We start from the raw sequence: 16,510 nt of genomic DNA, 5'->3' as shown, positions 1-16,510 counted from the left end.
GGCGTGTTAATAGAGAGGCAGTCAGACACCTGGTGGAGAGAAGCCAGCAGCTTTACTGGAGACCCCTGGGCTGCTCGACACACACACACACACACACATGCGCTCACACACACACACACACATACACACACTGGAACCCATTAACACCACAGGTCTCCCCTGGGAGTCATCTAGGCTTCACCTAGGGTAGCACACACACACACTCTCTCTCTCGCAGACACAAACTCACATACACAATAAGACACACAAACACACAAACATACACACCCACACACATCTTTGCGTGGGAATCTTTCAGCTGCCAGTCCAGGGCTGTGCACTTCTCAACAAATTGATCTCAAAGGTGGCCATAAAACCTCACCTTTCAGGTTTACTGTCATGTAATGGAATCCCAAAGTTTAGAACGCCGAACTCAATCCAAAATGCATGTTTTATAGTACTGTCTAATGACGTGGGCCTTTTAAGTTGACTGTGGGTTTTCCGTGAACTTCACAGTTCCCCTCGTAAAAGTCAAACTGTGGTTACAAGGTGTTACAGGGCTGTGACGCCAGAGCAGCAGAGGGCAGTGCCAACCAAGCCAGCACCGACACACACACACACACGCACCCACCCACCAACACACGCACAAACACTCGAGCATGCATCCACCCACCCACGCACGCACCAACACACGCACCAACACACTGTCCAGGTGGGGTTTTTCCACCAAGCACAGGACCAGCAGAAACATGGAGCCCCTAGTCGACCTGCTCTCCTGGAGGTAGGGTAGGTAGCAAGGTTGCTAGACAGAAACATTCGCAACTAGATACAGGAGCAGGCAGGGTTAGAATTACGGGGGGGGATTGGGGGGTTTGACCCCCCTAATTAAGATTTGGACTCCCCCCAAAAAGAAGGAAAAAACAACAGGTCGGGGGGGGGGGGAGTAGGTAGGTAGGTAGAAAGTAGGTAGCTAGCTAATGAAGCTAGTAAGGAGGTAGCTAGCTGTGAACGGAGTAAGTAGGCAGGTAGTACGAAGGTAGAGAAGGTAATGAAGGGAGTAGGTAGGCAGGCAGGTAGTACGAAGGTAGTGAAGCTAATGAAGGAAGTAAGTAGGCAGGCAGGTAGTACGAAGGTAGTGTAGCTAATGAAAGGAATAAGTAAGTAGTAAGTATGTAGCTAGTCTAGCTATATAGGTAGTAAGTACGTTTTAAGTAGCTAGCTATGTAGGTAGTAAGTAAGTACGTTGTAAGTAGCTAGCTATGTAGGTAGTAGGTAGGTAGGTTTGTAAGTACATAGGTAACTACCTACTTACTACCTAAATAGTTATGTAGGTAGGTAGTTAGCAGTAAGGGACATTTTGCTGAGGGGTAGAGGGGTTTGTAGGTAGGCTAGAACCTAAGCAGGTAGCTAGCTATGTAGCTATCAAGTAGGCAGCTAGCTATGTAGCCATCAAGTAGGCAGCTAGCTATGTAGCTATCAAGTAGGCAGCTAGCTATGTAAGGGTAAGTAGGTACAATATACTGGCAGGAAGGTAGGTAAGCAGGTAACCCTGCCATGGAGGCAGATAGGTAAGGGAAATCTTCATTGGCTCTGTTGCCCCAAGAGTCAGAGCTAACTGCCTGTTTACTTACCTGTCAGTCTACATATCTATTAGTCTGTCTCCTTCCTGATGACTCCAGCATGTGTCTGCCCCAGCTGGGCCTGACAACTGAAGCCCTGGTCGCAGAGCTGAGATGGTCTGCACAGCCCTGTGTGTGTGTGTGTGTACATGTGTGTGTGATCCCTTGTTCAGAGGAAGCAGCGTGTCGTTAGTGTCGGCACGGAGACCATGGGGCGTGTCTTGTTCCGTGGTCCCAGCCAGGACACACACTGAGCGTGTGCGCCATGAAGAGACTTCCTGATGGAGTTTTTTTTTTTTTTTTTTTGAAGTGTTTCCACGGCGACCTCCCCCGCTGCTCGCCGTTTCACCCCCCAACATCTGCTCCATCAGGCAGCGAGGGAACTGAACCAGCTCCTTCCTTCTCCCTCATCTCTCCCATCCTGCTCCTACCAAACATCCCCCCCATTCCACTCTCTATTACCTCCTCTCTGTCCCTTGGCCTTTGCCTCTCCTCTTCGGCCCTCACCCCTCCCCCCCCCTCCCCCTACCCAGACTCAGGACAGGAAGGACTTGCTGCTGTTCTTCCATGGGAAACTGGCTGCTTGCACCACAGAGCTCCCTCAGGGAGATGGAGGGATGGAGAGAGGGGAGAAGTGAGGGAAGAGAGAGAGGAAGGATAAAGGGGAGAGAGAGGGAAGAGAGAGGAAGGAGAGAGAGGGAAGAGAGAGGAAGGATAAAGGGGAGAGAGAGGAAGGAGAGAGAGGAAGGATAAAGGGGAGAGAGAGGAAGGAGAGAGAGGGAAGAGAGAGGAAGGATAAAGGGGAGAGAGAGGAAGGAGAGAGATTTATTTTGGAATGGCTTCTTTTGGACTTGAACAAACGGGCAAAAGAGACCGAAAAATAACGATAAAACACAAGAAATTAGTAGATTTTGAGACATGAAGATGTGCAGACAAATAAAAGAGCCTCAGAGTTGATAAGAACTGTTTATTCCAAAGTATAAATTTATTCCAGACTTAAAAGAAGGAACACATTATCGAAATAAATATGGACCCGTCCCGTGCATTGAGAAATGCTCTGACAGGAAGTATAGTTTCCTGCTGTGGAACATCACGCTGCTGACAGCCTGGTGGAGGCCAGGGCAGGAACCACACGCGGGAACGACACACAGCGCTTCTGCGCTCTGCTGGAGAAAACAGGAACGACAGCGTACAAGGACTCGTAAAAAGATGACGTTTAGAAGATGCCGTGCCAACGGAACTCAGAGGAGATGAAATCTTTGGAGTATCTGTGCAGAGCACTGGGATCCTGGAACGACAGGCCGTCCATCAGCACAACTCCTCCTCATCATCGTCATCGTCATCCCATTCAGGGTCTGTTTGGAAAATAAACCTACTTGTGTGGATCACTTGAATGTGTGCGCCCAAATACGAGTATACATTTGTTTTCAATATAGCGACAAACTAAAAATGGCTAGCACACACACACACACGCACACACAGTTCCTGTCAGCAAAGCCAACACAGTGCAGTCAGTCACAGAATGAATAAGACACTGGGGGCTCCTCCAGAGGTTTGGCTGAGTCACGTAAGCCACAGACCACAGACGGTGGCCCCAACACTAACACAGTCACATGACAGTACATTCAAATCAGAGAGCGGGTGTTTGGTTCAACCGGGAACCCGTCGATGGTCCGAATCTCTTCAGTCCTAATCCCAGTCGGTCTGACGAAGAGACACGTCTTTAGACCCACCTAAAAAGTACAGTTCAGTAACAAGGCTGGCCGTATCTACAGACCAGCCCAATCCACTCCCAGTCCAGAGGCCTGTACTACGAAGCCAGTTCAACACACCCCGGGATTTCATTTTAGCGAGCTTGCTTCCCCTAAGCCTATCAACAGCGATCCCTCGTAGCAGTGTCACAACGGTGGTTCTCAACTCGTCTCACTCAACGCAAGGTTTCCCAATCCAGCTATGGGTGTGTTCACGTCAAAGGTTTTTGCACCATAGGACCCATCGCAAACACGGACAGGTCTACCAGAGCTGCATGTTTTACACAAGACGAGCAAACTACAAACATGATTTTTTTAATGCTATAATCACGGCTAAAAACAGAACAGTGACTGCTGGAAGAAATTGCAGATTGGGTAAATGCATAATTTAATCGGTTTATCAAGATCATTTCCCCCATAACCAAGGCACGACTATAATAGATCTGACTGTAATTACAATTGTGTATTCCATTAAATTAATGTGCTGCTAGGATGTATTAATATGGCGTGTCAAGATCATTTTCGCTTAATTCTTTCAGCTGCAACCCTGCAGCGTTAAATGGTCTCGGAAGCAAAGAACAAATCTAAAACCATTCAAAACAATAGCATTTTGAATTCAGATTTGAATCAATTCAAATTGGTAAGTACGCCAGGCTTCCTTGCAAATCTGAGAAGGTCAACAAGCACAAGGTTTTAGGGCTTCAATCAGTCTGCTTTTAAGATGCTATCGGGATGTAAAAGGCCAACGGAACGGTGAAATGGCTCGCAGCTCAGCGGGGAAAGATACTGAAGCGATGAAAACGGGCTACGAGCTGCGTACGGCTTCGGAAGCTGCTGGAGACAAAGCCTTCCCCTGGGCCACGAATTTCCTGTTCACCTGTCATGTCGACAGTCGCCAGGGAGACCTCAAGGGTTGGGTCGATCGCTTTGCGCTCGCCTTCCTAAGAGACCCTCTCGCCATTCGCCCAGACCCTCTAGGAACGATGCCGCCCTTTTCCACGAGAACCGACTTGTCTGCAGGCTGCGCTTTTCTACGTGTCGATCTGCCATCTCAAACCCAGATCCCAAGCAGGCTAAGTGTGCCGTCGAAGTTACCATGGCGATGTACCCCGGTGAAAAGTGAACCACCGTCGTGACACTGAAAACCCAGGTGTTAAGGGTTAGCCTGAAGTTTGCTAACGCTGCTTTGTAGTATAGGTCTCTGGACGGACGTCTTCTAATTGTCGCCTCCTCCCCTCTCGGAGTATATTATCAAGAAGAACGCATGTGCTTGTCGGTTGTGGTTTGGCGGGTGAGTCGTCCAATCGGTTCTCCGCCATTCACAATTCATCCTATGGAAAACACAGATGGGTGCATTCGTGAGTCTAACAGGCCGGACAATGCTCTGTGCTGCGCTTCGATTGGGTCAAGCGAGGGGCCACGGCGACGGCTCACCTTGTGGCTGCTCTGGTCGCGTAACCGCGGCGACAGCAGCTGCAGCCGCTGTCGGAGGATGTCGGCGATGACGCCGGCGTCTCGACTGTTGATGTGCTCCCCTCCCTGGTCGTGCTGTTGACACGGGAGAGGCGAGTTAGACTGGCCCGTCCGCCCCGACGCACGCAAATAAAACAGCCCCAAACCCCTTTCATGAGTGGAGGAGAGGGTGGAGGGGCTGCTTGTTTCTGGTCAGGGGGCGGTCCCTTACCCTTCTGGTGCCCAGGTGGGGGTAGAAGCGGACGCTGGGGTAGGCGGTGATGCCAGCGCTCTGGCATGTCTGGTAGTGCGCTTGGCAGTCCACCTTCCCTGCTCTTACAGTGCCCTTCACCATCTGACACACACACACACACGCAGTAAGGCAACAGAGCCATCCTTCTCATCTCGGACAGTGTAGGAGCCGGCAGGACCAGCGGCCAACTTACCCGGGCAAGAACCTCAAACTCCGGAGCAAAGTGCTGGCAAGGCCCGCACCAGGGAGCGTAGAAGTCCACCACCCAGTGGTCCTGCCCTCCCAGCACGTGGGTCCTAAAGCCCTCCGGACCCAGGTCCACCGACGCCCTGGGGAGAGACCTGACACACACACACACACACACACACACACACAACTGAATAATAGTCATGACTCTCGATTTATGATATCAGAGGTTGTTTCCTGGAGAACTGCCTCGTTAGAACGGGAAGAGACTTCTTACCCCAGAGCCCACACCTTGAGAGAGTGGGAGTCCCTGTGCCAGCCACTGTAGCCCCTGCACACACACACACACACACACACACACACACACACACGTGGTCAATCTACTCCATGGCTGTGAGAGTGTACTACAGTACCAGGCTGGGCTGGGCTGGACGTACTGGAAGTGGTCTGGTCTCTGCGCGTGCTGGGGGTACAGGCGGATCTCTGGGTAGGCTCGCACCCCCTGGTTCTGACAGAACGACTGGTGCTTCTGACAGTCCACTGAGCCGACACGGATCACCCCGCTGAGCATCTACACACACACACACACACACAGACACACACACACACAGACAGACACAGTGAGGGACTAGGATGGACGTGAGGGAGTGGGCGTTAGTGGACTACCCTGGTACCCAGGTGTGTGTGTGTGTGTGAGGATGTGTGTGTGTGTGTGTGTTCCTACCCGTGCCATCCTCCTCCACTCTGGCAGCAGGGCTTGGCACGGCCCACACCAGGGGGCGTAGAAGTCCACCACCCAGGTCTCCCCCTCCGGCCTCCTCCTCACCAGCCTGGAGAAGCTCTCCTGGTCCAGCACCTCCACGCTGGGGTTCACCAGGTCCTGTCACCACACACACACACACCGCCGCATTGAAGGACAGCTGGATGGGCGTGTGTTTGCATCAGGGCATGTGTGTGTTTGCATTCGGGTGTGTGTGTTTGTATCCGATGTGAGTGTGTGTTTCCATCAGGATGTGTGCGTGTGTACAGTATATCAGATGTGTGTGTTTGCATCTGGGCGTGTGTGCGTATATCAGATGCCTGTGTGTGTGTTTGCGCCAGGATGTGTGTGTGCGTTTATCAGATGCAGTGTGTGTGTGTTGGGGAGTGTGTGTTTGCATCCATCAGATGTACGCGTGTGCGTGCGTATATCAGATGTCTGTCTGTGAGTGTGTCCGTGTGTGTGTGTTACCTGTATGAACTCCAGGATGCCATCGGCAGAGTGCTGCCCCTCGTACTCGTGGATGCTGGTCCTGTTGAAGATCACCGTGGTGGGGTAGGACTGGACGTTGTACTGCAGAACACACACACACGTCACCACACGGGCATGGGACCTACGAGTGGAGCTGTTCCCTGTTACACCCCCCCCCCCCCCAACACGTGTTGGGAATGGTACGGCCCAGCTGTGGTACCTACCCTGCTACACAGCTCCTCGTGAATGGTACAGTCCAAAGTTCCAAACTTCAGCTGACCAACCAGCTGCACCGAGGCCTTCCTCAGCTCAGGGAGCAGTGCTCTGCATGGAGGGCACCACTACACACACACACACACACACACACACACACACACACACACCCAGACACACACACCCAGACACACACACCCAGACACACACACCCAGACACACACACACAGACACACAGACACACACAGCAGCGTGTCAAAGCCAACCCCATCTACTGGCCCAGTGTATCCCACAGATTAAAACGCTATTTGTGGCGGGGGGGGGGGGAATCCAAAATGATTCACACATTCACAAAATCAACAACAACAAATCATTTCTGTTAAATAATAACTATTTAACTGGTCGGCTCCATGATGCCGGGTAAGTAGCTAGCTCCTGAGACTTCTCACTAAAAGAACGAAGGGGAACCTTCAATTAAGACATGTTGGTAGGTACCTAGCGAAAAGTAGCCTCAACTTTCCTAGACCTTTAGCTTCGGCACTAATGCTGAAGGCTCGCTGATATAGCTGTTGGTCTCACGAGAACGGCGTAGGTATGCATCGTTGCTAACGTGTGCAGACGTTGTGACTGTGCGTATGTGAGAAAGACGTGTGAGTGACAGAGAGAGACGGAGGGAGAGCAGGGAAAGGAAATGCAGCTGAACGAATACGCTATGTGTTTTAACGAAACGCGTTATGTGGCGGCCGGTGTTGATTCTGTGGCGCAGCGCCACTAATTAGTCTCTGTGTGGGAAACACTGACTGACCACTCCCTGCTGGGTCATGCCTGATAACCGATAACCAGGATCCAGTTCCTACGGGTCTGTTTACCTTCTGGGATGGCTGTTAGTTTAACAGACCAGTCAGAGATTAAACACAGCTGGAGAGCATCTCATATCTACAAAATGAGGACATTTTACAAGCTCAAACACAGACACACACACCAGTATAAAATCATATGATGGGAGCTATTGGGATCTGTACTAGACTTGTAAAAATATATATTTTTAAAGAGGCTAAAACATTTGCTTCCTCTGTAATTGGTACAACTCTCTATCTCCCTCTCTATTACTATTAAGTGAACAAATGATCTCAAGTCTTAACAAGGGATGAGGGGGTGGGATATAGCGGCTGCTCTAGCCAATCGGCGGCGGGAAACTCACCGGAGCGAAGAAGTCGACCAACCAGGGCTCCTTGACATCGAGGGGGAAGGTGTCGGGCCTGAGGGTGGTCACATGGGCCCTCACGCTCTCCTTGGCAAACGCCACGATGTTATACAGGACGTCCCTCCCTGGCAGGAAGTGACATGGCACACAGGAAGGATGACTAGCTGAAGACGAGGAAGGTTCCCAGGGCGGAACTACACGACAGCCCGCTGTAAGAGTGAGCGTTTAAAAACGGAGGAGAGGCTGACCGTGGTGGATCTCAAAGTCGTGGACGCCCAGGCCTTTGAAGACGGCGATGCAAGGCTTCTGGATGTAGAGAGAGCCACACAGCTCGGCCTCCGACAAGCAGTCCACCCTGCCCACCTGGACACACACAGGACAGGACAGGTTACCAGACAAAGAGACAGACCGACTATCGCACAGACAGAGTTGACCATCAGACAGACAAAGACAGACAGATAGAAGTAACCATCACAGACAGACAGACAGACAGACAGACAGACAGACAGACGTGACGGTCAGACAGACAGAAACAGGGCTGACCACCAGACAGACAGACAGACAGACAGACACAGGGCTGACCACCAGACAGACAGAGACACAGGCAGACAGATGACCACCAGACAGACAGACAGACAGACAGGCAGACAGACAGAGAGACAGGGCTGACCACCAGACAGACAGGCACACCTGTATGTGGTCGTCTCTCAGCAGGGTGTTGAGCTTCTTGTACTCGTGGGACGCCAGGCCCCTCTGACCGAAGGAGAAGCTCACCAGCCAGCGATGGCGCTCCAGCTTCACCTGCAGCACACAGTCTGTCACCAGGGGCTGCTGGAGAACTACAACAGCCTGCTGAACACCGTCTCCCAGCCTAACCAACACCCAGGTCTATTCTGAAGGGATATGATATGGTACTATGGGGATACCAGGGGCGTAGAAGAGGCTAGTTTGGTCTGAAGGAGACATATTGGAGGGAGATTAGGCTGGCTTGACGTCAAGGCTGTCCCCAGCAGGCTGGGTTGAGCCAGCCAGGGTTTTCTGGACCGGGTCGTGTGTTACCTTGAAGCTGTCTTTGGTCAGAGTTTCCAAGTCGGGCAGGTGCTGAATCACCTCACTGTAGATGTCCCTGGCATCCAGACTTTGAACGAACTACAGACGCGCACACACACACACACAGACGTGTGAGCATCACGGCTGGTGGACGGCAGTGTGTGTGTGTGTGTGTGTGCCAGGGGCTGGGCTCACCAGGACGCTGGCCCTGTCCTTCAGGGTGCTGCCAGGGGGGAAGAATGCGGTGGAGCTGCCCGTCACCTCAAAGCTGTCACACAGCTCCGCCTGGGTGCTGCAGTCCATCCAGCCCACGTTCACCAGGCCCTCCTGCAGAGAACACACACACACACACACACAGAGGATTGAGTTCCTAAGCTCCTGTGCCTGTGAAGCCTGATAGAAGCCAGCAGGCCCGTGTCAGTCAGTCAGTCAGTCAGTCTGCCTGTGGGCTTGGACAGGGGGCCAACTGCAGGACAGATGGACAGCCAGCCTCACCAGCATTCCCGCCAACTTCTGCCTGGTCTGTGATCCCACGCAATCTGACGAGAGAAAACAGACACCTTGAGCAAAAAGGCGCACGCGCTCATCACTACAATGGGAAAGACACGCGCGCGCACACATCACACACACACACACGCCATCAGTACCTCCAGTCTCGGCACAGAAGGTGATAAGCCAGCCTATGCCTGACAAAAACGATTGCTCAATCTCCTTAAAGATGTTCCCTGTTGAAAAACACACAGGATTTGAATCAGTGATGTTCTGCTGCGATACGGCCTGGAAAGCAAGTTGGCAGGGTTTGTCCATGCATGGCCACCATATGGGGAAAGTCCTGTTTACCTTGCCAGAGCTCTGTGACTCTGCTCTTCACAAACTGCATGGCAAACTTGGTGAGGCTCTCCTTCGATCTGTCCCCGTGGTACTTTTCAGGGTTCTGCGGAGAACACGGAGATGCAAGTTAAACTGACAGAGAGGTATGTAAAGAGAGAGTGATAAAGAGAGAGAAAGAGAGAGAGAAATGTAGAGAGATGTAGAAAGAGAGAGAGAGAGAGAGAGAGAGGTATAGAGAGAGGTATAGAGAGGTAGAGACGACAAACACACAGAGGCAGACAGGCAGAGAGAGGTATGTAAAGAGAGAGTGATAAAGAGAGAGAAAGAGAGAGGTAGAGAGAGGTAGAGAGAGGTAGAGGTATAGAGAGGTAGAGACGACAAACACACAGAGGCAGACAGGCAGAGAGAGGTATGTAAAGAGAGAGTGATAAAGAGAGAGAAAGAGAGAGGTAGAGAGAGGTAGAGAGAGGTAGAGGTATAGAGAGGTAGAGACGACAAACACACAGAAGCAGACAGGCAGAGAGAGGTATGTAAAGAGAGAGTGATAAAGAGAGAGGTAGAGAGAGGTAGAGAGAGGTAGAGAGAGAGAGAGGTATAGAGAGGTAGAGACGACAAACACACAGAGGCAGACAGGCAGAGGCATCACACAGGCTGTGTTCCCGTCTGTGTAGACAGAGGAGGCCTCACCATGCCGGCTTTAAAGACGTAGAGGCTGGGGTAGCTGCTGACGCCTTTGCTGCGGCACAGCCGGCCGTTGTCGCCACAGTTCACCGCGCCGATCCTTATCACGCCGTCCATCTCCTTCGCAAAGTCCCTCCACTGCAAACACAAGGAATCACACTTCACTCAACTACTCCTGACTGCAATAAATTCACCGATGGCAGATCGAAGAGATTGAGAGATGGTGATAGAGAGATGGAGGAAGATAGAGACAGAAAGAGGGAGAGGGAGATAAAGAGGGAGGGAGATAGAGACAGAAAGAGGGAGAGGGAGATAGAGAGGAAGATAGAGAGAGGGAGATAGAGAGGGAGATAGAGAGAGGGAGATAGAGAGATAGAGAGAAAGAGGGAGAGAGAGAGAGAATGTCTACCGTGGGGGCCAGCTCGTGGCAGTGGGAGCAGCGAGGGAAGTAGAAGTTGACGAACCACAGCTCCCCGGAGTTAACCGCCGCGTCTGTATAAAAGCGGAGAGGAATCACAAACACGACCACGCGAAGGAAACAGCTCTATGAGCCGCATACGAGGAAACCAAGCTAACCAAGCAAAGGAAACTGCACCCTCAGAGCCAGATCGGATCAGCAAGCTCAAGCGGCAGGTTCGCTACTCACCAAAGTCTCCTCTGTCTAGCGTGATGATCTCCAGGTCGTCGTCATAGATCCCTGGGAGGCACAGAAAAACACAGCACAGAGACACCCCGGTCAGTCACACGGCTGTGAGACTGCTATCCAGCACGAGCACGACGACACAGCCCAAGACGGCGGCATCCCTCCGTACCAAAGTCGTATCTGTAGTAGTTCCAGCTCTCGTAGCGCCCGCCCTGCTGCTCGTCCAGGCCCTTCTCGCCGTACTTGTCGTACTTCTTCCTCAGGTCCTCGTCCTTCAGCACCTCGTACGCCCGGTTGATCTTCAGGAACTTATCGTGGGCCGTCTGGTCATTCTGACGGGGGGAGGGGGGGGGAGAGGGAGGGGGGGGACTTAAATCTAGACTCTGGTGTGTAGAGATGAATGACGAGGTCGCATGAATACAATGCGATGTCACTGCTGCTGGGGTTCTAGTGCAATAAAAGAGCACAGCGTGCTGCCAAGTACTCACGGGGTTCTTGTCCGGGTGTGTTGTGAGTGCCAGCTTCTTGAAGGCCTGTCTGATCTCCCTGGTGCTGGCCTCTCTTTGGACCCCCAGGAGCTTGTAGTAATCCTCGTCACAGCTGACAGGAAGCAGCAAGCAGGCTAGGAGCAGCAGACACAGCCCAGTCATGCAGGCTGGGGCACAGCTGGCCGAGGCAGGACTCATCGTCACGCTGTTAGAGGGCTCCAGAGGTCTTCGGATAGTGGTGGTGATGAGCTGAGTTTCAGTGCTGGGGTTTTGATCTTCACTCAAACCTCATCCTGGAACGCAACGTGTCAGTGACTGTATGGAGGTTAGAAGTGACACGACAACATCCAGTTTTGTGAGAATCGTGTCTGTAACAACCGTCACTACGAGTTAAGGAAATTCTGTCCTGTCGCCAACACCGACTGACTCGATTTATAGCCCTGAAGAGAAGCATAACTGGTTGAGCAGGAATTCAGCTGAAGACCTGACCTTGCATCGAATATATTGAGACCCTGGCTAGCTATTAAAGATATCAATATCTAGCCGATAACAGACAGATAAAGATAGATAGCCAGATAGATAGATTACTATGTCTTTAATGGTAGCTGTGTTTCAACTTCATCCACATAAAAATAGTATCATCCACTCGAAATTGTAGACTGTGTAGAATAAGGCTCGGGAGACATCTTAACTATCTTGCAGAGAAGTCATAAAGCAAGAAAGCCGGCATGATGTTAGCATATAAGCTAGCTGGCTACAGTACCTACATTCCTGTAGACAAAATAGAAAGTTCTGGGCGTGCTAGCACGCTACCTTACTAAGATATCATACCCAGATCTATATAATACGGCCAGTTAGCTAGCTACTGTCCGTATTGCTGATAACGGCAATGGATCTAATAAATTATTTCATTTTTTCTTGAAAAATTTAAAAAGCTTATAAGTAACTAACCTTAACAGTGCGACTTAACACTGAAGCCCGTCGCCTTCGCACTCCACCCTGACTGGTTGGCAATGGACTATGTGCTTTCCGATTGGATGGCAATTGCGCAGTCTCTAGCCGAGGGATTATCAAATCTGGCAACCCCAGTCACTGGTTTTCAAATCTGGCAACCTTGGCCAAGGGTTTTAAAATTATGCAACCCCGGCCAAGGGTTTTTCAAATCTGGCAACCCCGTCCAACTCTCCTAAGCGCGAGTTCTGACCTATTGCTGAAGGTTTTAGCTAGCTAGCTCGGTTAACGAGCTTGGTAACGGAGTTATAGGGGGTGTTTGCTCCCTTGCCGTTTGTCTTGGCCGGATGACCGTCGTTGGCTAGTCAGCCAGGAAACACCGGTGTGAAATGGAATTTCAAGGTTCGTATGACAGTCCTTCAATATTCAGACAGTCTAGAGATTGTTAAAACAATACCCATTGATCGTTTACCATCATCATGTGCCTGCTAGTGAATGATTGCAGTTAGCTAGCATGCTGGACTTGCTGTTAGCCCAGACCAACCTAATTAGCTAGCACAACTGTAAGAAAGACCGAAGCCTACGTCAATGTCTACTTAACTAATTTTAACTAGCACTACTTCTGTGCTCGATTTACTGGTACCACTACAAGTAATAATTGTAATGTTATCTAGCTCTAGCTGTCTATTTGTGCAACTGTCTCTGATTGTTCTATGCCAAGTTAATGAGCTAACTGGCTAACTTTCAAATAGCCGCTAGCGGGCTAACTTCTGGTCAGCTGACAGCGGCATTCTCAATTTGAGTCTTATCATTTGGACACAGAACCAATGTCTCTGGGCTCGCCCACGTCTCCAAAGCCCGGAACGGGAGCCCAGTTTCTTCCGGGGTTCTTGATGGGGGACCTGCCCGCTCCGGTAACCCCTCAACCGCGGACATTTGGTGTCTCCGGTGGTGGCATCATGGACATGAGATCGCCTTTACATTTCGGTAAAGTTACAAATCTCTCTAGATAACCGTCAGTTGCGATGCGTCCTAATCAATCTTAAGTAGCTACTTAGTATGTAACTGTGTTCCAATTAGTTTACTTTATTAGCGATGTAAGGTAGTCAACTCAAGTGTCAGTTATGGAGATTTAAATGATATCCGTACTTGTCAGGTGGCTCACCTCCCCAGCCAGTGGTCCCCACACCCAAAGACAAGAGTGGCGCCCCGCCGGTGCGGAGCATCTACGACGACCTGGCGAGCCCAGGTGTCGGCATGTCTCCACTGTCTGCGCACAAGCAGGTCAGCCTCTCCACGAATAGTGGCGACAAACGGTTTAATTAGCCGTTAGCATATCCGTTGCATAATAATATAAATGGGTGAACATAAAGCTCACAGTCATAGCTAAAGTGATGTGGTTCCTCCCCGTCAGCCCTTCACCTTTGTTCAGACCCCCGTGTCTGGCTTTATGGCTGCCACTCCAGGAACAGGTAACTGCTATTTGTTGTTGTTATTATGAGTGATTGGGGATGGTGTGTGTGTGTGTGTGTGTGTGTGCGGTCCATCTATGCTAACCACAGCACCCCATCTCCAGGCTCCAGTCTGCTGGGTGGCACCAGTGTGGCCCAGCAGCTGAAGTCTCCAGCCCAGGTGGACCCGTTCTTCACCCAAGGAGACGCCCTCTCCTCAGACGACACCCTGGACGACACCTGGGTCACGGTGTTCGGGTGAGACCCTGGCAGCGACACCACAACACCGCCCCCATCAGCACCGCCATCCACAGCACCGCCCCCATCAGCACCGCCCCCATCAGCACCGCCATCCACAGCACCGCCCCCATCAGCACCGCCCCCATCAGCACCGCCCCCATCAGCACCGCCATCCACAACACCGCCCCTATCAGCAGCGCCAACCACAACACCGCCCCCATCAGCAGCGCCAACCACAACACCGCCCCCATCAGCAGCGCCAACCACAACACCGCCCCCATCAGTACCGCCATCCACAACACAGCCCCTATCAGTAGCGCCATCCACAACACCGCCTCTAACAGCCCCGCCATCCACAACACCGCCCCTAACAGCAGCGCCATCCACAACACCAATCCTAGGCCATGGCTTCATTAGCTGATTTGTTGTTTTTTTTCCAGGTTCCCGCCTGCCTCAGCCTCCTACATCCTCCTGCAGTTTGCTCAGTACGGGAACATCCTCAAACACGTGGTGAGCTAACCCTCCCTTCGCCCCACCATCCCTTCACCGCCACCAGCCCCATCCCTTCACCCCCACCATCCCCATCCCTTCACCCCCACCATCCTTTCAACCCCTCCCTCTACCACCATCCCACGCCACCACCCCCCTTCACCACCCCACCCAACCCCCTTCACCACCCCACCCTTTAGATGTTCTGGGTTTTCCTCCTGCCGTCCCCCCCCTCCCCCAGCATCTTAACCGTGCGAGTGTGGCTCCTTGTCCAGATGTCCAACACAGGGAACTGGATGCACATCCAGTATCAGTCCAAGCTGCAGGCCAGGAAAGCCCTCAGCAAAGACGGCAGGATCTACGGCGAGGCCATCATGATCGGCGTCAAAGCCTGCATCGACAAGGTAAGCGCTCGCCGTCCCATCGTCAGCCCACACGGAAGCATCCAGAACAAGCAGCTCATCGCCCGCGTGTGTGTTTCAGAGCGTGATGGAGAGTTCGGACCGAGGGTCTGGATCCAGCTCCGTGTTCTCGCCTGCGTTGAGAGGCGGAGCCGCTCCCGGCCACACCCTCCCCTCCACGCCCGTCTCCACCCCCCGTTCCACCATGAGACCCCTCAGTGCCGCCTACAAGGCCTCCAGCAGCGACTACCAGGTAGCCATGACCTTTTGCTCCCCTCACCTCACCCCCAGCCCCTGACCCCAGCCCCTGACCCCAGCCCCTGACCCCAGCCCCTGACCCCAGCCCCTGACCCCAGCCCCTGACCAGCCCTGACCCCAGTCCCTGACCCTGTTGTGCTTCCAGGTGGTAGCTGACCGACAGACACCCCGCAAGGACGACAGCTTCGTCTCCAAAGCCATGGAGTACATGTTTGGCTGGTGATGCCCGCTTACGCTGTACAAAACAAAACAACTGTTGCCTACCCGGCCTCCAATGACGATCCTCCCGTCAGCCGTGATCCCATTGGTCGGAGGAGGGCCGAAGGCGGGGCTTTGGGAGGATTCCAGTGGTTGACGCCGCTTCTGTCCGGAGAAGTGAGCAAGAAGCCATCTTTCACTGTGCAGACACGCTGTCTGACCAGGCACCCCCCCCCCCCACCTCTTCTCTCTCCTCTCGTTTTCTATTATGGTGCTACGGGACAAACACACAGCCAACCATCTTTCCAAAGTGCCACTGTTCCCCAGAGGATAGTCTTGCTGCTCAGCCTGATAAACAGTTGTAGTGTTTTGTCTGTGCGTCGTTGATGCGTTTGTCTGAGTGTTGGTTATGCGTTTGTGTGTTTGCCTGTGTGTGACTGAGGCTCTCCTGACGCCCAGCTGTGTAACAGACTGGAGCCTCCCTGTGGACTTACCCACAAGCCCCTACGCAATCCTGACGTGTCTCTTGGTCCAAGGCCCGGGTCTCCAGAGATCCGGAAGACTTTCTAGAATCATACTCTTAAATTTAAGGATGATGCATATTGCCTTCGGATACAAACTAAATAGTTGTACAATTTAATGATCACTCATCGATTAGTGTATCAAAACTCCTTGTTTTTTTTAATCTCATGTTTTCACAGTTAGGGAACCTTGTTGAATAAAATGGTATTTGATCAACTTGAGGCTTGTTTCTGCTGTTGAGAGAAGGGCATGTGATGATCACACTGTCCAGCAGATGGCACCATTGCTATGCTGTCAGACCCCCTGACGGTAATCTCTGCAAGGCCACTTTCCCTCCTCTACACACTGTTCTTGTCATTTCCCCCCCGCCCATGCATACTTGCTCCATCTTCTTTTCTGTAGAAGGCTAGGTCATCTCT

The 16,510-nt window shown here is 52.0% G+C and overlaps 2 protein-coding genes across 3 annotated transcripts; one reads left to right on the top strand and one right to left on the bottom strand.

The window, feature by feature from the left end:
- Window positions 1-2,551: 2,551 nt before the first annotated feature.
- On the bottom strand, window positions 2,552-12,667 carry dnajc10 (DnaJ (Hsp40) homolog, subfamily C, member 10). 2 transcript variants are annotated; one of them, XM_084689105.1, is made up of 23 exons: window positions 12,533-12,667; window positions 11,582-11,896; window positions 11,263-11,425; window positions 11,097-11,147; window positions 10,860-10,942; window positions 10,457-10,588; window positions 9,779-9,872; window positions 9,586-9,663; window positions 9,434-9,477; window positions 9,134-9,265; window positions 8,948-9,037; window positions 8,579-8,689; window positions 8,137-8,251; window positions 7,886-8,013; window positions 6,696-6,812; window positions 6,472-6,573; window positions 5,965-6,120; window positions 5,678-5,811; window positions 5,518-5,571; window positions 5,248-5,395; window positions 5,034-5,156; window positions 4,784-4,897; window positions 2,552-4,680 (listed from the first exon to the last, which is right to left on the bottom strand). In XM_084689105.1, the coding sequence occupies exons 2-23, from the start codon at window positions 11,777-11,779 to the stop codon at window positions 4,669-4,671; spliced, it is 2,379 nt and encodes a 792-aa protein (XP_084545231.1). In that variant the 5' UTR covers window positions 11,780-11,896; window positions 12,533-12,667; the 3' UTR covers window positions 2,552-4,668. The 2 variants fall into 2 exon arrangements, with proteins under 2 accessions (XP_084545231.1, XP_084545232.1); XM_084689106.1 differs by having other exon boundaries at window positions 11,582-11,874; window positions 12,533-12,636.
- A 110-nt stretch (window positions 12,668-12,777) lies between these two features.
- nup35 (nucleoporin 35) lies at window positions 12,778-16,307 on the top strand. The gene is made up of 9 exons (XM_084689107.1): window positions 12,778-12,934; window positions 13,355-13,519; window positions 13,689-13,816; window positions 13,947-14,004; window positions 14,109-14,241; window positions 14,664-14,733; window positions 14,988-15,116; window positions 15,196-15,366; window positions 15,517-16,307. Exons 1-9 carry the CDS (start codon window positions 12,922-12,924, stop codon window positions 15,592-15,594), a joined length of 945 nt encoding a protein of 314 aa, XP_084545233.1. The 5' UTR covers window positions 12,778-12,921; the 3' UTR covers window positions 15,595-16,307.
- Window positions 16,308-16,510: the final 203 nt, after the last annotated feature.

The sequence above is a fragment of the Hypomesus nipponensis genome, chromosome 23, assembly GCF_054491055.1.
Source record: "Hypomesus nipponensis isolate SF chromosome 23, ASM5449105v1, whole genome shotgun sequence".
NCBI classification, from domain to species: domain Eukaryota; kingdom Metazoa; phylum Chordata; class Actinopteri; order Osmeriformes; family Osmeridae; genus Hypomesus; species Hypomesus nipponensis.
This window is presented reverse-complemented; position numbering and strand designations above follow the sequence as displayed.